Genomic DNA, 24,499 nt, shown 5'->3' on the forward strand with positions numbered 1-24,499 from the left:
AAGATATCAATTTTTCATTTGAGCCGAAACCAGTTTTTTAAATTGTTCGTCTTTTTCCGCATCCAACGAGTGGTCCATTAAGCTGGGGAACCAAACGGTTCCGGAGTTATGATCGATTGAAGTTTCCGCCCAACGCGCGCCGACCGATTTTCGCGCGCCAAAAAGTCGGATTTGACTGTTATTAAATCAGATTGAATGTTCAAACTGAGCAAAATGCATTATTAGGGACTCTGAAGGGTCGCTGAGTTCAGAAATTACAGATAATTCCAAAAAATTCACGTTTTTAAAATTACGGATCCGTACAGGACTACTGACCGGCCGGTCGGCGCTCAGTGGGCCTCTAAAATAGCGCTACGGAGCTGTAATATTTAAAACGTGAATTTTTTGGAAGTCTCTGTAATTTCTGAACTCAGCGACCCTTCAGAGTCCGTAATAATGCATTTTGCTCAGTTTGAACATTCAATCTGATTTAATAACCGTCAAATCCGACTTTTTGGCGCGCGAAAATCGGTCGGCGCGCGTTGAGCGGAAACTTCAATCGATCATAACTCCGGAACCGTTTGGTTCCCCAGCTTAATGGACCACTCGTTGGATGCGGAAAAAAACGAACAATTTAAAAAACTGATTTTAGCTCAAATAAAAACTTGAGATCTTTGTAAATTTTTCGTTTAAAAGAAATTTTCTAGACCTAAAAACTGGAAGAAAGCACATATCGACGGTGAAAGTCGGCAATCACATAACTCGTTTGCGGTGTCTGAAAATCTCCGCCTCTACGTCATTTTTTTACACGAGAACAAATTGATATTGTTTCTTGACGTTTTTGCAGAATTTTCTCAGTTTTAAAGAATTGCCGTTGAGTAGTTTTCCATTTAAAAAATAAAGTATGACAGGAAGTCTGCGACGTCGCAAATCGAGTATGTGATTGCCGACTTTCACCGTCGATATGTTGACTTAACTATGTGATATCGGGTTTTCGACGTTTAGAATCTCAAAGTATGCAATTTTAGACGATTTTTCGTTCAAACCGGACCTCGATATCTTTCTTCATTCGAGAGGTATCGTGGTTCTCAGGTTTTGACTTCCACCCCCCCTAGCTCCCCCCCCCCCCCCAAAAAAAATTTTTTGGGGGTCTGTTAATTTTGGAAAAGAAGCGCTCAAGTATGAGTTATCAATAGACAAAGTCTGAAGAAATTCCAGAGGGGGGGGGGGCGTAAAAAGCCGTTTTTGCATCAAGCTCTTTTTCCAAAAACACGTCATTCCGACGCAACAGAGCGTTGAGCAGGTCCCACATTTTTTAAACTCCTTGCTGTATAGGCAATTTTTACAGCAGGGTATATAAGAAAATTGCCTACGGAGCAAGGGGCTTGGAAAATCCGGAAGATCACGCGACGGCTCCTCCATGCGCCTTGCTCCGTAGGCAATTTTCTTACAGTTCCTGCGGTAAAAATTGCCTATCTAGCAAGGAGTTAGGAAAATCTGGATACTTTTCTTCTCTGTTGCGTTAGAATTAAGTGTTTTAGGAAAATTGTGTGCATTACTTAGTGGCCATAATTTTTTTCGGTCTTTCACGTGTAGTCTAGGCAAACAAGGAAAAGAGCCTGCAAAAATCCCGGGTAGCAATGTTTTCATCGATTTCTATGTAATTTTTGACGCTGAATCCGAATTTCAACTGTGCGCCATTAAATTCGGACCGGAAAGTTGCCAAATTTGGCAAAAATGGCCTAAAATCGTACTTTTTTCCGGATTATGGCCTGTAACTTGCCAAAAATGGATCTGACGATAAAATTAGTTATTTTCAGAAATAAAGCTCGATAAATTTCCTATAAAAAAGTTCCTAAACACTTTTTTGCTCAAGGCAAAATCAAGCGCGCTGGCGGGCTCCAAACTTTGAAAAATGAGCGAAAATTTGGTTATTTGCGGGTTATGGCCTGTGACTCGTCCAAAATTGATCCAACGACAATTTGGTCGTTTTAAAAAAAAGTTCGTTAAATTTCCAATAAAAAAGTTCCTATACACTTTTTTGCTCAAGGCAAAATTAAGCGCGCTGGCGGGCACCGAACTTTGTATAATGTGCGAAAATTGCGCATACTGTAATGTGTTGGATTATCCTTATTATTTACATCAATTCATTTCACTAAGTGTAAATTTTACCATCTTCACTTAATTTGTCCAGAAATTACTCGTCGGACGATTAAAACAGGAGACATCGGGCAAAAACCGCGAAAAACACAAGTTTTGCTCATTTTTCAAAGTTCGGAGCCGGCCAGCGCGCTTGATTTTGCATTGAGCAAAAAAGAGTATAGGAACTTTTTTACAGGAAATTTAACGAGCTTTATTTCTGAAAATATCTAATTTTATCGTCAGATCAATTTTTAGCAAGTTACAGGTCATAATCCAGAAAAAAGGCCGATTTTAGGCAATTTTTGCCAAATTTGGCAACTTTCCGGTCCGAATTTAATGGTGCAAAGTTGAAATTCGGAATCAGCGTCAAAAATTACGTAGGAATCACTGAGAGCATAACTACCCGGGATTTTTGCAAAAACCGCAAAAAACGTAATTTTCGTTCATTTTTCAAAGTTCGGTGCCCGCCAGCGCGCTTAATTTTGCCTTGAGCAAAAAAGTGTATAGGAACTTTTTTATTGGAAATTTAACGAACTTTTTTTTAAAACAACCAAATTGTCGTTAGATCAATTTTGGACGAGTCACAGGCCATAACCTGCAAATAACCAAATTTTCGCTCATTTTTCAAAGTTTGGAGCCCGCCAGCGCGCTTGATTTTGCCTTGAGCAAAAAAGTGTTTAGGAACTTTTTTATAGGAAATTTAACGAGCTTTGTTTCTGAAACTAACTAATTTTATCGTCAGATCAGTTTTTGGCAAGTTACAGGCCATAATCCGGAAAAAAGTCCGATTTTAGGCCATTTTTGCCAAATTTGGCAACTTTCCGGTCCGAATTTAATGGCGCAAAGTTGAAATCCGGATTCAGCGTCATAAATTACATAGGAATCGATGAAAACATTGCTACCCGGGATTTTTGCAGACTATAGCCCTTTTCATGACTTATTTGCCTGAACTAGTGCTGTTATCCGTTTTTCCAAACATCACCTACCTAAAAAGCTATCGCAATACGCAATTTTAAAATTCGGCAACGCTCGTGACGTCATTTTCCGAAGACCTTTGTCCTTTAAAACACAAAAAATGAACAGAACTCTAAATAATAACCCCCCCCCCCCCCCCACCTCGAGTTCCAGCTCCTTACAACTAAACAACGAGGAGATGCATCAATTTGAAAGGAAAAAATGGCAACTTAGGAAGCGCATATCTCACTTATGAATATTTTTCAGGCATATGTGTATAGGTATAAAAAGTCTTATTTTGAGTAGAAAAATCGACTCTGAAAGTTAGGTATGTTAACTTCTGGACATCCTGTAAAACTGATTCCACCAATCTTTTAACAGGCTTAAGAGCCAAAAATGACAATACTTGGTGAAGATTCAAAACTGTTGAATGCCCTGTTTTAAATCTCAGAGCTTAGGAGGAAGTCCTCATTAAACTGAATTCATATGGTTCTATTTTTTCAACTTTGTTGGATGAAAATTTTTAACTGTTCTCAGCCTGATTCACACAGTCCAAAATTCAATCAAACTTTTCCTCTGGCTCTAATGAAGGGACATTTTTCCCATTTACTTAAATTGCACAGTATACATTTTCAGCCATTTATGTTAGGAGGATAGTTGAACCATGTGAATTGGGCCTAAGTAATTCAACTAGGATAAGTTTCCATTCAATAATGGAGGAGGGAGAGCATTAAATTCGCAGTCTACTGGAAGAACAGTTTAATAAATAATTGTACCATGTGAATTAGGCTTCTTAGACTTTGCAAGAGATTAGAGATTAGAGATTGCAATTTTAAACAGCATTAATGCGAGATCAATATTGCATGTCAAATCTGGGCCTGCGCGGCTAAGTCAAGTACTTATTAAATAAATAGAAACTAACTCAATGTTAAACATTTAAGAAAGTTTTAAATGCTCCATGGTATTGTATTTAGGAAGCTATCCACTCTACACTGAGAGTTAAGGCAACTGAAGTCTACTATCTTTATCTATACTAAAAACTGGTGTCAGTGCAGTTTAAAAGGTTTTACAAAGGGGATGATGATGAACCGCAAGTCTTAGACTAATTTGTCTCACTTCAAACTAGGGGCAGTTATTCTGTTTAATTTTCTCATTATTCTCCATCATCAGCAAAAAGAGGGATTCTGAGAAACTATTAACAGCCAAATTGACATGAATTAGCTACTTTTAAACACCCACTATTTTTCGTCCGCCTTTTGGATTCTTAAGGAATTTAATTAATGAATTATTATCGATCGAAAACATCTTTCCCCAAAAACTGTAAGTGATGCTACAATGGTCGAAGTTGAAAGCTATTGTAGATATGACCTTTTTATTGCAGAAGTATTTTTAAGAATGGTTCCGTGGAGCAGGATTTTGGACCCCCCGAATACTCCAATTTTGGCAGATTGTGAGATTTTTCACAACACTGTTGACAACTGTGAAGAGTAGGCTTGATTAATTGGGTCACTTTTTTTACATGATGCAGGTCTTCTTGATCTTTTTGATGTGTAGTGTAACTCAAATTAAACATAGTGCGGAACTTCTTATAAACAGGGAGAGATTCCTAATATTTAAATGAAATTAAACAATGTACGTAATACACTCGCTTTTCTCCCTTGTTGCTAACACCTTTCTCAACAAGGTAGAGAAGTAGGTTTATATTGTTTTATTTTAAATTTTGGTAACTCAAATGCTGATACGTGGATTCTGAGTTAGAGTACCTTTGTAGGGAGAGTATGGACAACTCGATTTATGTAGCTCTTAGGGCCTAAAAGGGCGACAACGTGAAAAACGAAAGTCACCAGAAAAGTGCTGCTGCCAACCTATGCATTTGAAAGATTAATCAATAGGGCCGACAGCGCATTGTAAACAAGCGTTTTTAAATATTAATACTTTGAAACTAAGAAAATGTTTACGATATCAAAATTTTATATGTTATTTTATAATCTTAGATTAGTGTACCTACTCTTTGAGTTTGAATTAGTACCACTGGATAATTCGAGTTCATCGGTTGGCTGCCTTTTTGGGCCCTGAAAGCAACATGACCTGATCAAACCGAACCTCCAAATTTTCGAGTTGCCCATACTCTCCCTATAAAGGTACTCCATTCTTAGTAAAAAGAGTTTTGGCCTCCCAGAGAATATGGAAGGTTCCATACTCTGCCTCCAAATACCGCATCATGATGTAGATTTTTACTTTTCCGAAAAACTTAGAGTAGGTAACTGGGAAGGGTTGACTTGGTGGATGCGGCCTGTTTTTTCTTTCTTTCGAATATGATGTAGGTTCTCCATCACTGATAAATATTATCACATAATTTGGGGGGGGGGGGGTTGTGTATCGTTTAATTTCACGATTCCTCCGAATAATTAATGAAAGAACCAGGCAAGGATGGCATCATTATTGGGCTAAATTGTTGATATCATATGTGTCTCTTATAACTGATGAAAATGTTCCTTGAATGAGTCAGTTAAGTCATTTTTTTTTATTGTGTCATCCGAAAGTAGTAAGTGACCGAAGCTTACAGTTTTTTTCCTAAATTTCTTTGATTACTGCAAGCGGGAGAAAAGTTTATTCGAAAGTGCCAAAAATTTGGGTGGCCTATAACGGCGTTTGAACTGCGCGCTCGTAGGTTCCGCATGTACACGTCACGATCAATATGGCGGCGGAATGCGTAGTGGAAGAATACACGGCGGCGACGCGTTGGCGGTATGTTTTTGTTGGTCCATTGGAGGTTATGTCGGTTACTGTGTTTGATATTCATATCCATTGTTCTTAAGGTGTATCTACAGCTGCGTGAAGTAAGAAATTTCTCCGCGCAGGGGGCGCCACCGCTGTGTTTTAGAGTCCGTACAGCACCACGTGAGTCCTTGAGCTTTTATAAAAGTTGAAGGAATTTCTGTTTAAATCGAAGATAAATAAGTTCTAGCTATAACATTCTTCTTCCTATTGACCCTAAAAGCAACGTGAAAAGTCATTTCTGAAGCTCTGCAATTTGATCCCAGAAAAAAGTAGGGTTAAGCATGATGACCTTGATGCAACCAATCGCGCTTGATCGCTCTCAGCAGTTGGCAGATATCTCTCTCCCACCGTGAGCTGTCTCTCTCACACTCATTGGATTCCCATAAGGAAAACGGGGATCAAATTCCAGCCTTTATTGTGCAACTTTGAAAGCTCATCTTTGACTTTACACATTCTTCAGACATGCTGCTAGAACTTATTAGCTTCAGAATTTAGAGTCTTTCTCTTCATATTTAAATAATCGCTGATTTCGGAGTCAGATTTTAGCAGCGCGACGTGGTGGATTTTTTCAGAACTAACGCTGAAGATAAACCTTAATTCTCCAAGCTTTTCAATCAGAATGCGATACGGATGTATGTAGGATATGAAAAATTCACACAGAACTTACTTAACCTCAAACGAGACATCGTGATGTCAACAATGGCGGCGTGGCGGTAGTAAGCAGGTTGGTTTCGTCGCCGCCATCTTCCCGTTTATGACGCGGAGATGCGGAGATTCACGGCGGTCGGTCCAAACACGTTTTCGAGGATCCCTAAAAAGGAAGCGCTATATCTCCGCGGAGACAATTTTTCGAGAAATTTTAACATGCGCATCGTTCTTCTCGTACCAAAAACTGTAAGATCCGACTATTTGCAGGCGAATCCCTCCCGAGCTTACCTGACTCATTGGGATTCTAAAACTCTGAGAGACAGAGGGAGAGGGGGGGGGGGGTTCAGGCCCATAAATAGTCTGACTTTGACACATTTTGAAATTATTCCTATTCCTAACACTCGTGGCTACTGTGGAGGTTGGGCTCTTTCGATTTGGGTGAAATTCTGTTGCAAAATAGATTTCATCTCCTTCAAGATAAATTGCATAGAGGCTGGGTCTAAATAACTCCTAAACGAGGGGATTTGACTCCCTCTAGGAGAGGAGCTACTTAACATAATTTTGACTCTTTCATGAAGAAATGAGTTTCCATCCGGGTCCCAGCTCCAGTGGCAGATGTAACGAACTCATTTTGATTCAAGAAACAAACCCCTTAGAAAAGATGGGGGTCTCAGATGCAATCCAAGAAGGAGCATCCTGTGTCCGCCAGCTATGTTCTGAAACTTATTGTGGCGGGAAGAAATAAAATTATGTAAGAGCTTTTTTGTTCCTTTCATTTACTAACAAGGGGAACTTACGGACCTGCCGCCTCCGGTTGGGCTGAATTTTTTTACACAGACTCGACGGACCATAGACGACACGACTATTCCTTTTATCATGAAATCACCCTACTGCGTTTTAAATTACTTGATAATAAGCTTCCATAAAAATGCTTTGAGTCCTTTTTTATTAGTTTTCGGGCTGCCAATCATTATTACCTGCAATTTAGAGAGATTTTATCCAGCCACTAAAGGACCCCGCACACCTCTTATGGGAAGCTGCGCCATGAAGAATTGCCTTCTGACTTATGTATTTCGATTCTCCTCAAGATGCTGATCAAAAGTTATAATTGCGCCAACTTTCTACGATGCACCGTTTTCGCTAAAAACCTATGAGAAGATTCAATTATTCGGTGATAAAAAGCCAGAAAGATTCCTAATTTCAGTGCTCGATTGACAAGCGGCGCACTATGGTCCCAATTCACTCTTCAGTGATCAAAAATCATAGCGGCTCTCCGTTTGAGTATAAATACATTTAAGATGTGTTTTCCTCATGATTTTGATGCGCTGAATCCGAATTTGACCTCCGCTTTTCCCTAAAAAATCATTTGCAAAAGTTACCGACATTTTTTCACATAAATCACAAACTGCCATACGATTGGCTTGTTATACTTGCTTAGATTGGATGAAAACCATGCGTTCATTGCACATACATGTACAGTCCATGCAAAATTAAGGATGTTTTAATTTTTTGACACCCCCCCCCCCCACCAATTTTTTTTTTTTTTTTTTTTAAGGATAACTAAACTGAAAAAAATGAAATAGATCTAAAATTCATTTGTATTTTAAAAATGTCGAAAGAATGCTTCAGAGAAGACTTTTCTTTATGTTGATTTGCCGGGAAACGCAAATCGGGTACATAACAATGTTGAAGAGCGGGGGTGCAATATTGTCACGTTAAGGAAAATTCAATCAACAATGAATAAATATTCGGGGAGTAAGGAATTTTACATCAATAGGTACTTTCTAGGATGGAAAAGAGCATTTTTAAAGATAAAACTGCGGAACGGAAAACTTTTCAAAAAATCTCAAACAGCAGGGGGAACCAAATTTTTTTCGAAACGGTCAACCTCAAAAAGATTCATAGAAGCCACATATTGGCGTCTCTGTAGATGCAAAATTGCTTAGCACGTGTTAAGGCTGCAATTACAGGTGTTTTTCAGGGCAAAAAATTGAGTTTTTCTGGGGCAAACACGTAGTCACGTAAAAAATTCAAATTTGGTCGAAAAAGCAGGCGGAAGCAATTATTTTTGGTTCGGTTGCCTTCCTAAGGATCTGTAGAAACGACTTAAAAGTGTCTCTGGAGGTGCCAAATGTCTCAGAATATTTTTCGAGGGGCTTTCCAGGGTTGTAATACAGTATTTTGAAGGAAACACGCAGGTACGAAAAAGATTCAAAATTCGTTCAAAAAGCAAGAAGAACCAACAATTTTTGGTTTAAAATCCTTCTTAAGGATTCATAGAGACTACTTAAGCACGTTTTTGGAGGTGTCGCATGCCTCGAAAAAGTTTAAGTCGACTGCAGATTGATCGATGGCTAAACTTGCTAAATACCGTTATTTTAGCCACCGACTTAGAGACCTAATAAATTCGATTTCTCGAGAAAAAGCAAACCAAAGCACGAAATATTTCTACTGTAACTTCCCAAGGATGTGTAGAAGCTCCCTAGGGGTGTCTCATTAGGTGACCTTTGGTGACTTTTTTTTAAAATGAAAGTACGTGGGAAAAATCGGCATTTTTTCATGAAAAATAGGTACCCAACTTCTACCTTGTGTAGAATGTATCAGAATGCCTCGGAGAAAAATTGTAATTAGTGCGTTACAATCCTCTTAGAGTCCTCTACAAAATGGTGTAAGCAAGAATTCTGAGAGACCATTTCATGATTCAGGAGAGGCTCCGAACGCTTTGTTAGAAATAGCCGCTTCACGGGTCAGAAAATACATATCCGACTATTCGCACAGTTTGTAACACTTTCAAAGTGACTAGAAATTTTTTGAGGTATACTACGTGTAGTTTATGACCCGTAGATACTATATTTATCAATTTTGACTCGAAAAAAAAATGTCGTTCAATTTCATAAATATCGAGTTTTGAGCGCTCCCGAGCGGATTGGGACCATAGTGCGGCGGTGTGTCAACAAGGAAATCATGGGGACTCCCGCACCGAGCGGCAGTCTTATCTCGGATTCCGCACGCCGTTTTGCTCGACCACCATCCAAATCAGATTCTTGAGGAGCATAAGAACTGCAGGCTGATTATTTTCCGCGTCGATATCCGAGTCGATAAGTTAACGACTCACGGATAACGACTGAATTCTAACGACGTCCTTTAGCCGAGTGATTATTTACATCGAATTCCGCTGATCGTTACTCATCATTCGATAAGTTACCGTCGTTAAGTTAGCGATCTGGGATCCCAACGTTGCCGACGTGAGAGATAATAATCAACCAATCAGAGAGCGTTTATGATACAAGCAGCGCTCCAACTGCGCGGCGGCGTAAGTTGAAAACAACACATCTCTTTTCTTGACGTCACGCGGGTATGTTTTTAGGTTAGGTTAGCTTGCCGCGAATCGTTAGCTTAGAGGTTGCCGTGGAGCAACCTTTAACTTATCGACGGACTCAAATATCCCGCCACGGTTTAACGATCGGCGCGGAGTGAAATAATCGCTCGATTATAATTTTGCCGCTAACGACGGCGTTAACGTAACGATTTCAATATCGACGCGGAAAATAATCAGCCTGCAGGAAAGTCTGAACGTCTACCGGGCGAGTGCGGGAGGGAGATAGCCCCTGAGTTGGCAGGTTCAGATAAGAAGACGGACACATGCTACGTTTTTTCCTTATTCACATCGGGCCTGTTCACAAATGCTTTGTTCTTTTTTATTCATAGTCGCCGAATAATTGAATATTCTCATAGGATTTTTGCGAAAACGGTGCATCGTAGAAAGTTGGCGCAATTATAACTTTTGATCAGCATCTTTAGGAGAATCGAAATACATAAGTCAGAAGGCAATTCTTCATGGTGCAGCCTCCTATAATATAAGAGGTGTGCGGGGTCCTTTTAATTTTTTTGGGGGGAGGGGGGCAGCTTACAAGGGGAACTTTTGGACCTGCTGCCTCCGATTGGGCTGAATTTTTTTTTACCGACTCGATGGACCAATTAGAAGTTAATTTGAGCCGTTTTCCCGAATGCGCAATAGGAAGGGCCTAAAAAATTCCTAAAAGTTGCGTTTTCGGCGTGTGATGTGGTCGTGCGGCGCGTGGCAACACTGAAGCAGTCTCTTGTACCGCTTTATCGCAAACGGTATTACAACGGTGTCCGGAGCTCTGCTGCACGGGATCTGGCTCCATGACCGTGAAGACCCGGGTTCGATACCTAAGAGGGCATATTACTTTTTATTTTCTGCATATCTCGTAATCATTTTATTTTTAATTCTACGCTTTCTTTTTATTTTCCGCATGATCACGTAATCCTTTTATTTTTAATCCTGCACTTACTTTTTACTTTCTGCATGATCACGTGACATTTTATTTTTAATTCTTCCCCCGTATTTATAAATCAAGCAGTTCCGATCACTACCCCCCTTCATTTTGCGTACATGCCCCCCCCCCCCCCTCCCGGAAGTTAACTCAAATTTACCACCAATGACAGTATGAAACTTCATTGGCATAAATTAATGAATCAAAAAGCAAAAGAAAACCTTACTTGTTACTACATATCTCCCGATGTTTTCCTGGAAAAATATGTAATTTGTAAATATATCGAAGAGCAACCCCAAACCCATGTGTATGTAAAGGCCGCCAAGAAATACATGATTTTGGCGCTTTGCTTTTTGATTCATTAATTTATGTCAATGAAGTTTCATACTGTTATTGGTGGTCAATTTCAGTAAACTTCAGGGGGGGGGGGGGCCATGTTCGCAAAATGAGAGGGGGGGGGGTAGTGATCGGAACTGCTTGATTTATAAATACGGGGGAAGAATTAAAAATAAAATGTCACGTGATCATGCAGAAAATAAAAAGAAAGCGTAGAATTAAAAATAAAATGATTACGAGATATGCAGAAAATAAAAAGTAATATGCCCTCTCGGGTATCGAACCCGGGTTTTCACGGTCATGGAGCCAGATCCTGCGCAGCGGAGCTCCGGACACCGTTGTAATACCGCTTGCGATAAAGCGGTACAAGAGGCTGCTTCAAGGTTGCCACGCGCCGCACGACCGAATCACACGCCGAAAACGCAACTTTTAGGAATTTTTTAGGCCCTTCCTATTGCGCATTCGGGAAAACGGCTCAAATTGACTTCTAATTGGTCCATCGAGTCGGTAAAAAAAAATTCAGCCCAATCGGAGGCAGCAGGTCCGGAAGTTCCCCTTGTAAGCTGCCCCCCCTCCCCCAAAACAAATTAAAATTTAGTGGCTAGATAAAATCTCTCTAAATTGCAGGTAATAATGTTTGGCAGCCCGAAAACAAATAAAAAAGGACTCAAAGCATTTTTATGGAAGCTTATTATCAAGTAATTTAAAACGCAGTAGGGTGATTTCATGACGAAAGGAATAGTCGTGTCGCCGTGGGTTATAAACGACCTTAGGCAAAACGATTAAAAACCAAGTCGGTAAATCAATAGGAATGATGTCACTGAACTTATCTATGCTAAAAAATATGATAATTTATTATTGTATTGAATATTATGAGACTTTAAAGGCTGAAAATGTCCGGTCGGTTACGCGTCGCCAACCCAGATTTTAAAGCAAAAGAGCAACTTGCTTCAGTAAATCAGCACTGATCATGGATTCTTTGGCAACACTTGCCGAAAGGAGATTTTAATGTTCAAGAATATTGCCATGTTGAACTGAAATGTTTATTTTAAAGTGAGAAAAGTCATTAAAAAGAATGTCGCCACATTTGGCAACGTATTTTTGCAGTTGTATTAAGTGCAGTGTTTATCTGGCCACATGAAACTAGAAGTTTCAAAACTGTCATCAAAGTGTTCGCTGAAGCCTTCTCGACCAGACCATTCCTAATAAGTCGGCTTTTCCTACACTGAAAACTTTAATTTTGATGAAAACCAGTGATTTTTAGGCGTGGAACACTAATTACACACTACACAAAATCCTCATTTTAATATTACAGTCCCCAAAGTTTAGAAAACTTTTAAGGCAGCATTAATTTCACCTCATATTTTAAGAATTGCCAAGTTTCATCCTTTGTATTATATTGTATTTCACATTTTCAAGCAATGGTTACGTAACCGACACAATTTGGCAGTGCCGCCGTGTTTGCTTGGACCTCTAGCAGTCCCACGGTAGGAACTGACACCTGTGATTCAATGACTTGTTTGTCAATCACCTACAACTTTGCATTGAATCAAAATAGTTCGTGCCAAAGCTGGAAAAAGGAAGTGTAATACCTTTAAAATGCAGTAATGTAATTTGTTTAAAATTGGTGCACTTTTATTTTTAAGGTATTGCACATTTTAGGTAGGTATTCCTGTTATCGTGAAATCACATAGTAGTATTGGTTCCTGGGTCCCTGACAAAAATAATCACCACCTGGCATCTTTGTCTTGGCATTATGGGTGTCACCATTATAGCCTTACTTCATGAAAAGCTGACATGGTGGAAAATATATCTCAGCGTGATCATAGATTCACAGACATGCATTTTTGGAAGTGCTTTGCAGTTTTTTCTTGAACATTAATGTTACGTGTAAAAGTGATAAAAATCTCAAATCGTGAAAACTAGTAAAACTAAGCAAGACACAAAAATTATCATCCTGTATCGCACTGCCAAATATTTACTAATGAGTGAAGTGACAACCACACAATGGAAGTTAACACTGCCAACAAACACAAGTTTTCTGCTTTAACAGCATAGTAACATAGCATTGTAAACTGTGCCCTGGGTCACTCATATAGAACCTACCAGCCATGCAACCGCCCGACTCGGATTTTGATGATAATTTTTTTTCTTGATCAGACCACCAAATAATGAACTTATGCAAAATATTACGTCTGAAATCGAAAAGCTCACCGAGATATGAATATTTGAAGCTCTAAGAATTTTCAAGAAAGAGACGTTTGGAACTTTTGAGAAAGAGAGGGTCATTTTTCCCAAAAAAATTCACCCCGGGCCCATTTTTCGTCGGATTGAAGTGAAAATTTGACACAGTGTCAATGAAAGTATGTAGATTCGAGAAAAAAAATGCATAAAATGTTCGACTTCTCTCATTGATGTGCTGCTGTTGATTGTTCGTTGTGATTTTGTCTGATTTTAGCGACAAAACCTCCCCCTCTTCAAATGCCCATAACTTTGGAGCTGAAAGTTTTTTTTGCTCCAATTTTTTTTAAAATGCTCCTGAAAGTATTAGAAAGACGCCTAAAAAACAATTCTGATGGCGTTATGGGCTTTAATATCTTTTTTTTTTTTTCACTTTTGTCTGAAAAAGGCCGAAGAAACTGAAAATAACACCAAAATTATTCTGATAATGGACCATTACCCTGAAAAGTTAACTCAAAAATCACTCAATTTTTGCCTGAATGGTCCTTAGGGCTGTTCTATCGGTTGTCGGTAAGCTACCGAAACAGTTCCGTTAAGAAACAGTTACGATAAGAGCGGTCTTGCCGATAGCGAGCAGAGTTTTCAGAGCTGGCGAAAATAAGCTGTTGCCATGTGTACATCTATTTCATGCGCCGCGCCGCCGCGCCAGGCAATCTGATAAACCGACACAAGGGGCAACAATGCATTGAGTGCGAGCTCTCAAAAATCCGATAAGGCCGACTGTTGTCGATATCATCGCCACTGTCGGTACTGCCGCCAGTTTCAATAAGAGACGATATCGAAAGAGTTCCGGCAAGAATTCGTTTGAACACCCGTAATGGTCCTTACTGTGTGCACAACATTTTTGAAAATAAAATCAATGGTATTTTGGGTTTGAATATCTTTAACTTCGATTTTTTTCCGAAAAAAGGCCAGCAAAACTGAAAAACACTGAAATTACACCAATTACACTAGGCAACAAAATTTTCGGTTGAATTTGCCAATCGAACGGGACCTGTTTCTTTCGGTGGGTACAAGAAACGCTGACACAATTCGATCGAAAAATGAAAACGCAATTCAGTCGACATAGATTCAAACGACTTTGATTCGTATGAAAATTTGAATTTCAAATCCTTGAAGAAAAACCATTTTTACGTCGACATCGTTTTTATCGACGTCGCTTCACTCGACACAGTTCAATCGAAAAATCGAAACGCAATTCAGTCGACATTGATTCGGTCGACACTTTTTCGATCGACACAAATCGATCGACATTTTTATCATCGACAAATTTTCCGTCGAACTTTTTTTTATCGAAATAGTTTTTATCGACGTATTTTTGATCGACATACATTCGATCGAAATTGTTTGCATCGACACTTTTTCGCTCGAAAATATCAATTTAAAATCCTTGAAAAATAAATCGCTTTTACGTCGACATCGTTTTGATCGACGTCAATTCATTCGACACAGTTCAATCAAAAAATAGGAACGCAATTCAATCGACATCGATTCGATCGACACAGATCGATCGACATTTTTATCATCGACATACTTTCCATCGAAAATTTTTTCATCGTCCTAGTTTTTATCGACGTATTTTCGATCGACATATATTCGATCGACATTGTTTACATCGACACTCTTTCGCTCGAAAAACACTTATTGAAAAAACCACCGTTTCGTCGACACTTCTTCAATCGAAAATTGCATCTTTTAATCTTGCAAGAGGCTTGTGCAAGCCATAGAATTCATCGACATCTGTTCGATCGACAAATGAATTTGAATGCCTCACGTTAATGCCTAATGAGCTGTCTTAGAATTTGTAAATGAGAACATCCGGGAGATGGGATTTGCATAACTCCAAGGCGCGTTTACTGATTTCATACTAACTGTTGTGGACTGCACTTTTACCTCGTGCCATAGAAGAGAATCAAATTGCTGGCCACTTAACTTAAATCTTCCTGAGTCGCAGGTATCCGGAATAATCATCAACAGCATTGCCAGCCCTATTTGTGATTCGTCTTCTGCCCAATGAAACGGGTCGAGAGGTTGAAACGCTGCGGCAACATGGTAGTAATATGAGAATGCCGCGTCTGGAGATCCGGCGATCTCATAGCGCGGGATCTCTAAATGGAAAATCGGCCCTGATTGTTTGAGAGATTTTTTGAGGGGTTTCGTTGGGTTTTAGTAAGCGCCACATTGGTAATAGTGATGCTGGGCATGATTCGCATCAATTACCATACGTTCAGCTCGTTGAATAGACTTGATGCGAATTTTAATTCCAGTTCACAAGTTATCCTAAAAGTTATTTTAACTGTGTCCGTAAACATTTCAGCTTTCAGGCGTCCAAAACGCATACTTCTCTATGAAAGTCATTAAACCACCTCTAAAAAGGTACATTATTTATTGGCTTTCCAGGGTTTTTTTTATTTTATTCTTCTTTGCATAAACATATACAAGTACTCAATTTAATTTCAATCGTGCCGAGTATGCATTATTGTTAGAGGATTTTTACTGTCCCTTGGCTAACTTAATTTTTTAAACACAAAACAGGAATTTTTCTAATGTTAGTGTGGAAGCATTAAAATAATATTTTTGAGCATCAAACTTTAAAGGCATATGTTGCAAATATGCCTGTGTTTATCATGAGACCCCATCAGGCTCTTGATTGACCCAAAATTTCCCTGGGCTTAACTGGGTTCAATTTCTTTGACATTTAGAAGTCTGTTTGTGATTTGACGAAAATTATTTGAAAATTTCGGGGTACAACACGCTCCGTCAATTTATAAAGAAATACATTGTTGGGTGAAATTTTGAACCGTTGCAATGCAATGAAACACCCAGCTCTCGCCTACTCAAGTATTCAATTCCTCTTTAGAAGAAGAAAGGTTGGCTCCCATCGCATAGTCTGAGTTGGCTCCTTTGAAAAAAGGCAGAGAAAAAAAGATTATTTTAAAAGGGCTACGTTGCTTACCCTTATGCCTCGATGATTGAATGGTTGCAGAATTGACGATAAGATTGTAGATACTGGGCAAAGAGTGGCAAAAATTTCCGAGCCTTTTATTAAAATAAAATGTAAAATCCGGGAATTTTTCCTCCCCCCTTCGCCCTTAATTTTTGAATTACTGTCGACTCACCTGTCCTTGTGGAAAGTACCGCCCGTGATATATAGCAGCACGAGTTCGGAGAATATTGGGAAATAACTAGTAAATCGTAAACTTTGGTAGTTTAAAAAGCTCGCTGCGTCAAAAATCAGTTAAAAGTCTTGACATCGTGCAATGAATGTATTACTTCAATGTGACGGGTAAAAATGTGCATGATACTTTTTTTATCCTTGTGGAAAGTACCGCCCGTGATATATAGCAGCACGAGTTCGGAGAATATTGGGAAATAACTAGTAAATCGTAAACTTTGATAGTTTCAAAAGCTCGCTGCGTCAAAAATCATTTAAAAGTATTGACATCGTGCAATGAATGTATTACTTCAATGTGACAGGTAAAAATGTGCATGATACATTTTTGATGAAAGCAAGGAAGTTGTTATCCATTGCGTAGGTCATACTACGTCAGCTAGGAACTGTTTCTTATTTTGCTGCCGTTAGTCTAGGGGACAAGTTATTGTGGAGTTAAGTTTGATATACTCATCTGATTGCAACGGAGTTGCCAGTTCATTTTTCAAGTGGGGGCCAACTCGGCACACCGTATAAGTATCATGACGGGAGCGAATTCGAAATTTTGGGAGCCAACTCGGTATTGCCCCCAGGAGAACCCTTTCATTAAGAAGAAAAAAAAAAAAAATAATAAAAACTGCGAATGCACTGTGCCGATCTATTTATCCACGCGAAACTTTTCTTCTTCTTCTGTATTTCTTCATTTATTTATCTCTCATGTTGTATGGGGTTTTTTTATATCTTAATTTGCACGTTGACGTTAAAAAAATGAGTAATTTCTGAAAGGACAAATGATGAGGCACAGCCTGTGCCCCATCGGAAATGGCCCTGGGGACGACAGGACCCTCAAACTCACAAGGGGAGTCTACGAAGTGACATCCTGGGATTGGGTTCATTTTGCTTGTACATGAAGAAGAGACAAATCTAAGGTTGACGTATTTTTTTTTAGCCGCCACCTCCCAACCTTTCTCGAGATATCGATTTTTAAAGTTACGATTTTTGCACTTTTCCGCGCGGAGTTCCGGCGAGTCAACTGAGCGCCGGCAAGCTGCACGAAGCGCGTTTCCTATCAGTGCTGCAGACCTGCCATTTTTATCAATAGTTCCGTGGCCGAGTGGTAGAGTGTTCGCCTACCGTTCCGTTAATCGCGGGTTCGAATCCCGCTTTGAGCCGTAACTTATAGGGTACGCCGCAATGCGTTTTTACAAGTTTTCTTTATTTTTATCACACACCAAGGGGTCCGCCCCCTGGCCGCTGCGCGGCCCAACCCCCGGGGCGAAAAGGCGCGCTTCGCGGCAAGCGAAATCATCGAAATCGACCGTTGACGGTTACTGGGTAAATAATTTTAATTGAATGATAAAATGATGTTTCAAATAAAAATTTCCCACCACACTATATTCTTAATGACTTTTTCCTTACTCTGAATTTGCAACCGTCAACGGTCGATTTCGATGATTCCCCTCGCCGCGAAGCGCGCCTTTTCGCCCCGGGGGTTGGGCCGCGTAGCGGCCAGGGGGCGGACCCCTTGGTGTGTGATAAAAATAAAGAAAACTTGTAAAAACGCATCGCGGCGTACCCTATAAGTTACGGCTCAAAGCGGGATTCGAACCCGCGATCTACGGGACGGTAGGCGAACACTCTACCACTCGGCCACGGAACTATAGATAAGAATGGCCGGTCTGCAGCGCTGATAGGAAACGCGCTTCGTGCAGCTTGCCGGCGCTCAGTTGACTCGCCGGAACTCCGCGCGGAAACGTGCAAAAATCGTAACTTTAAAAATCGATATCTCGAGAACGGTTGGGAGGTGGCGGCTAAAAAAAAATACGTCAACCTTAGATTTGTCTCTTCTTCATGTACAAGCAAAATGAACCCAATCCCAGGATGTCACTTCGTAGACTCCCCTTGTCAGATTTATTTGGACCGATTACCCAAGTATACATCTTTTTCTCGAGTCTCTACGTCAATTTAGGAAACCTGCATTTCTTTAAAGGGGCTCCGTTCAACACCTTTAAGAGACAGTATTTTGGATAAGGATGGGTCAATTTTGGATATCTTGGAGGCAATTTTAGTTAAAAATCTCCGTACCTCCTGATTCCGATGAAAAAACTTCTTTTGAAAAAAGCCGTAACTTTTGAAGTACCGACCCACCTTTTATTCTCCCAAGGGAGACCGAGGGGCTCATGAAATTTGGATTCTTTGGGATCGATTTTCTATCCACCCCCGAGGTCCATGGCTTCGTCCCACCTAAATTAACCGAAAAAAGGCCTGATAAGTACGGTAGGTCTGAGCCACCCTATGTGTATATGGCTTGTTGCGTATTTTTTATTAAAATTTGATTCAAACAAAATAAATCAAACAAGATGATTGTGGTAGTACTTCAACTAATATACTTTGTTCGCATTACAATAGAGATTCTGAACCATCTTTAGTAGAGGTGTATGGATACATAACTACAGGGTTTTAATTAATTACTAGTTCAACATCTTCACTTAAGTCGTTAAATATGAATAGAGCAGTCTTGAATGGTGTGAATATATTATTGCTCAGTTTATTATGGTAAAGCGTGCAAAGACGCACTGCTTCATTAATTATCTCAAAAATCACAGATAAAACCACGCTAAGTTCAACCGCAGAGTCGTCGAATCAAGCAGTTCGAATCACAAGGCGGGGATGCAACCATCATAACGTAGCTGCATTGCGTTTTAAGCCGCACACACGTACACTCCGAAGGTACATTCTGGCGTATTGCGCATGCGCGGGCATTGAGAATTTCCTCATTTTGTTCTCTTGAACAACTATAAGTTACAGGAATGAGTAAAAGATCGTCGCGGTTATCTTCTTCTTCTCGTCAAACTGTACATTCTTTTCCAAGAGAATGATGAGTGTACATTCGCGATGCCCGCGCATGCGCAGTAGGCCAGAATGTACATTCGGAGTGTACGTGTGTACGAGAGTGTTCTGTGGCTCTAGAAGGCGTGGATGAAACGGCGATCGAAACTATGTAGACTGTAACGCTGTCGATCGAAACGGTGTCGACCGAAACGATGCGTGTCCGCCGAATCTACGTCGATTGGAAATTGGATTAATAAAAAAAAAAAAAAAAAAATTACCATAGTTCAAATCCAGCCAATCCAAAAGAAAGCGTCGAGATAGTGTTTAATCTCATTCTTTCAATTTATTCTTTTTTATCTAATGTGTCATTCATGGAAATACATGTATAATAAATAAATAAATGAGTAGAGTAAATTGAGCACATGAATTACGGACCTCATTTCCTTCTTCAGTCTAGCTGGATTTGAATTATGTTTTTTTTTTTTTCTTATTTTTGTTCAAAGAAAACATGAAAAAATGAAGTGTATCAAAAGGTATAATACTTTTTTGGTATATTTTCAACTTAAAAACAGTCGCCCAAAGGTTAAAATCGAGGTTAGAGCTTCTAATTTGTCTGTTAGTTTTTAATTTAATTTCATTGCAGCAATTAGTTCAGAGCAGTAGCTTGTTCACTCAAATGCTCAAAAATGCGCAGCTTTCCTCAAGCAAATCCTTAATATTTCAAAGAAGCGAAGCAAAATACTTTTCAGACGGGTGATTTTCCTTTTAAGAGACCCACTTAATGAAGGAAGAAGGGGAGAAAAGCCGTCAAAAAACCGTCTTAAATTATAAGCCTAATCACAGCTCTGATCGCCTCAAGACCCACAAAAATCGAGCCATTTATACTCAAAAAATCCTCCAAATTTCAAACAGAGGCGGTAAAATGTTTGTTCCATACCCATGTTTGGCTTTAATAGACCAGTACAACGAGAACAGACAGAGTCTCTAGCCGTTTAAAAAGTCATTTCAAAGTTGAATCATGAATCTAAGCCCCTAAAACCCCATAAAAGACCAAAAATACATACTTTTTTGACTAAAATAAAATCCTAAAAATTAAAAAAATAGGCTTTCTGTTTTTTTGCGCCCATTTTTGTCTTCAGTAGACCCATCTGAATGAGGCTAACCGAGTTTAAAGTCAATTGGAAACAATTATTAAAACTGGCCATAAATTATTTAAATAATCCCCTTAAATACTCAAAATTTACCCTTAAAAATGCAAAAAACCCTAAATATTTTGAAAAACAGAGCTAGGGAATTTTTTAGGCCTTCATTTTAGTCATCAGTAGACCCCCCCTGAGTGGAAAGAAACAGGTCCCGTTCGATTTTCAAATTCAACTCAAAATTTTGTTGCCTAGTGTTATCGGCCCTAACTTTGGAGTAGCAACTCAAAAACTGCTCACATTTTTACTGAATGGTTCTCTCTGCATGTGAAATGCGCCTGGGGAATAAAAGTGATGGTATGTTGGGTTTCCATAACCCTTCTCCCAACATTTTTACTCAAGAGAGGCTCGTGTAACTGATAAAAGCGCTAAGAAAATCTCATTAACCGACCATTACATTGAAAAAGCAATTGATTGGGGGCCCAGATTTTTCACCAAACTGAAGTTGTATTTTTTTTATCGTCAAATATCCAAATACATGATTTTTGTACATATTTTCTCCCTTCCTTTAAGAGTGAATCCCTTGCTATATTCACTCCTGAAGTTAGTGTGCTTCCTATACAACAAGAGTCCTTTGGTCCTTATCTTCCAATCAAAAAAAAAAGAAAAAAAAAGGAAGAAGAAGAAGAAGAAGAAGAAGAAGAAGAAGAAGAAGAAGAAGAAGAAGAAGAAGAAGAAGAGGAGGAAGAAGAAGAGGAGGAAGAAGAAGAAGAAAAAGAAGAAGAAGAAGAAGAAGAAGAAGAAGAAGAAGAAGAAGAAGAAGAAGAAGAGGAGGAGAAGAAGGAGAAGAAAGAATATAAATCCTACATGCACCGTATGTTCACTTTGAATGTTTTCCATGACCTAGTATACCCCGGTATAGGAAGCCGCTTAGAAGGGTCTCTAAGCGTGAAAATGGTGACGACTAGAATAAACAAATTACTCTACTTATTAAACATTTCCTTATCCCTACATTTCCCTTAATACCAAGTATGAAATTTTGTCTATAGACGGCTGTAGGTTCCACGTATGGAATATAAGCCAATAAACCAACAGAAGATGAAGAAGTTATGGGCATTTGAAGAGGGGAAGGTTTTGTCGCTAAAATCGGACAAAATCACAACGAACAATCAACAGCAGCACATCAATGAGAGAAGTCGAACATTTTATGCATTTTTTTTCTCGAATCTACATACTTTCATTGACACTGTGTCAAATTTTCACTTCAATCCAACGAAAAATGGGCCCGGGGTGAATTTTTTTGGGAAAAATGACCCGCTCTTTCACGGAAGTTCGAAACGCCTCTTTCTTGAAAATTCTTAAAACTTCAAAAATTCATATCTCGGTGAGTTTTTCGATTTGAGACCTAATATTTTGCATAAGTTCTTTATTTGGTGGTCTGATCAAGAAAAAAAAAATGATCATTAAAATCCGAGTCGGGCGGTTGCATGGCTGGTAGGTTCTATATGGAATGACCCCCCTGGTCTTCCTTACTTAAACCTGTGAGAAAATTGGTGTCCCAGTAAACCTCTTTTTTTCAGATCAAAATGGTTCTTCATCTAGAGAAACCTGCCCCTATCTTCAAAGGCACTGCTGTTGTCAGTGGGCAGTTCAAAGAAATTTCTCTCGATCAGTTCAAAGAAAAATATGTTGTGCTCTTTTTCTACCCTTTGGATTTGTAAGTTTTTATTACTATTACCTACAGCTATTGTTCATCAGTAACACAGCATGCTATAGTACAATATTGTAAGTTCTCGTAGAACTTGCAGTTGGTGGTTTCTGAATGAAATTTTACGTTTTCCAAAGTTTCTATGCTCCCGAACGTTTTCAAATTTTCCTCATCACTATTTGTGGCTTTTTCTTTTTGAATTCCAGGTAAAGTGGTCTATTTTTGCTGCGATACCTGCTGGAGCCCCTTCATAATAATAGTAAAGACACTAGCAATCCATTTCTGATTGGCTCCTGTATTTTAGGCACTTAAAGTGTCACAAATCGGAATAAGGATTACATTTTTACCAACTCCAAAGATAATGAACTGGGGAATCAGGGCATTTTTAGAAATGAACGGATAAGAGAAGGATTGGAGGAAAGGAATTGGGGAATGAGTAGATCAAAGACAATGAAGAACTGCGAAAAATATTCAATCACTGTAATTTTTATCTCTAGTTTGTGACATCTATGAGCCGACGTGCCGCAACTCTCTCTACCAAGAGACTCTAATACCTGCAAAAAATTTCGTCATGATAGCGAAGAGGGCCGTACCTAAGTTTCTAATTTTCGAAATCGAATTTCTTTCAAAAGTGGTCTAATCTATTTTACATGAAATCAATGAAATGGTTAAAACAGCAAAATTCGTTTGATTTGTATGAGAACGAGATATTTGAGAAAGCCGTAATGCGCCAAAAATACGTTTTTTCAGACATAACAGCCGTAAGGAACATTACCCCTCCAAAGAGCCAATAAAAACAGTACTATGAGGTAAAATGCCGCCTTTCTTTGCCAATTTGTAACCTGAAAATGTGTTTGCTTTGTATCTAAAGCGCCACCAGGAAAGCATGCAGAAGATAGTACTTGCGGCTAGCTTTATATGTATGAAAATGAATAATTCCCATTTTAAGTTATATAATTGAAATAAAATCGGTCGATTTTTAATCATCGAAACGATTACTAAGAATTTCTCGGATCATTGGTTGGAATTTGACAAAGAACGGAGGTCAAGCCTCTTACAATACAATTTTCCGCTCAGGCGCTTCTGAGCCCATTTTCTTAAAACTTCATTTTCAAACTTACAGCCGGGCCTCTTCGCTATCACGGCAGAATTGGATGCGCAGCTTCATGGTCACCATAGGGTGCGGCTTATTTGTGTGCTAAAAAAAAAGTTGGAAAAGTTCAGCTCCCCGGTTTCCAATAGGTGCCAATACATAAAAAAAAAAAAAAATTCCTGTAAAGTTTCAGACCGATTGGAGCATTTTTAGAACCTCCGCCGGGGACGTTTTTACCGAAAAATCGATTTTTTTACTTTTGCCTCTAAATAGCTCGCCCTGTGATCAAAAATGGGTTTTCTTCTGCAAGAAAAGCGCGTCGTAGCGAAAAAATGCTTTTTTTCTAAATGAAAGTCCGTGAAATTTTACACAAGAATCATATTAGATATGACGAGAAATTTCGAAAAAATCACCAATAAAATTCATCCATCGGGACAGATCTTCAAGCTCAAAAAATTGTGCCTGCACTCCGATAGTATATGCAAAAAAAAAAAAAAAAAAGTTGGCCACTCAAATAGGTTCTGGGGGGTGATACAACTACAAGTTGTACACTCTTGCAAGCAAATTTTCTGATTTTTTTCTTTTTTATCGAAGTAAGTCCAAAAATACCACCCATTATTTTCCTTTTAGTGCTTTAAGTTATAGAACCTGTTTTTACTATGAAGAGGGCCTTCAAAGAGAAAATATGGATACAAAAATTTAAAATGCCCAGAACACTGACCAATAAAGTTTTTTACGGTTAAATAAACTGCAAGCTTTCAAAATTTTTAAAAAAAAAAATTGCCACTACGGTCATAACGAAGTGTTTAAATGACAGACCTGCATATTTGCTAGGAACCATCCGGAATTTTTAAATGTTAGATTACGGCTCTCTTATTTAGCCACGGGCCGTCAAGAGGCACATTGCGGGGTTTTACCAATAAAGTTTTTCTCAGTTAATATACCATAAGATTCAAAAATTTTGAAAAAAAAAAAAAATATTTAGAATATCTAAATTTTTGCACAACAACCTCTGCACTCTCTTTCCTTCCTTTTTTTTTGCACATTATGCTCGAATAAAAAATAACGAACTACTGCTTCTTTGGACAGGAATTTATCAGACACAATGTCTGACACAGGCTGTAACCTTTTAAAATATTCTTTCCTAATGCGCATGGTAAAATTAGATCTAGTAGGAACAATAAATTGTATTAGATT

At 38.9% G+C, this 24,499-nt stretch overlaps 1 protein-coding gene across 2 annotated transcripts in view; it reads left to right on the forward strand.

Moving 5' to 3' along the window:
* The window catches only part of LOC109042078 (peroxiredoxin 2), a 46,343-nt gene that overhangs the window by 1,471 nt on the left and 20,373 nt on the right, over positions 1-24,499 (forward strand). For both annotated transcript variants that reach the window (XM_072296392.1, XM_019058639.2), the window contains exon 2: positions 22,082-22,218. In XM_072296392.1, the coding sequence (XP_072152493.1) occupies positions 22,088-22,218 (131 nt within the window). In that variant the 5' untranslated portion in view covers positions 22,082-22,087. The remainder of the gene's footprint in view (positions 1-22,081; positions 22,219-24,499) is intronic.

The sequence above is a fragment of the Bemisia tabaci genome, chromosome 2 (genome assembly GCF_918797505.1).
Source record: "Bemisia tabaci chromosome 2, PGI_BMITA_v3".
NCBI classification, from domain to species: Eukaryota; Metazoa; Arthropoda; class Insecta; order Hemiptera; family Aleyrodidae; genus Bemisia; species Bemisia tabaci.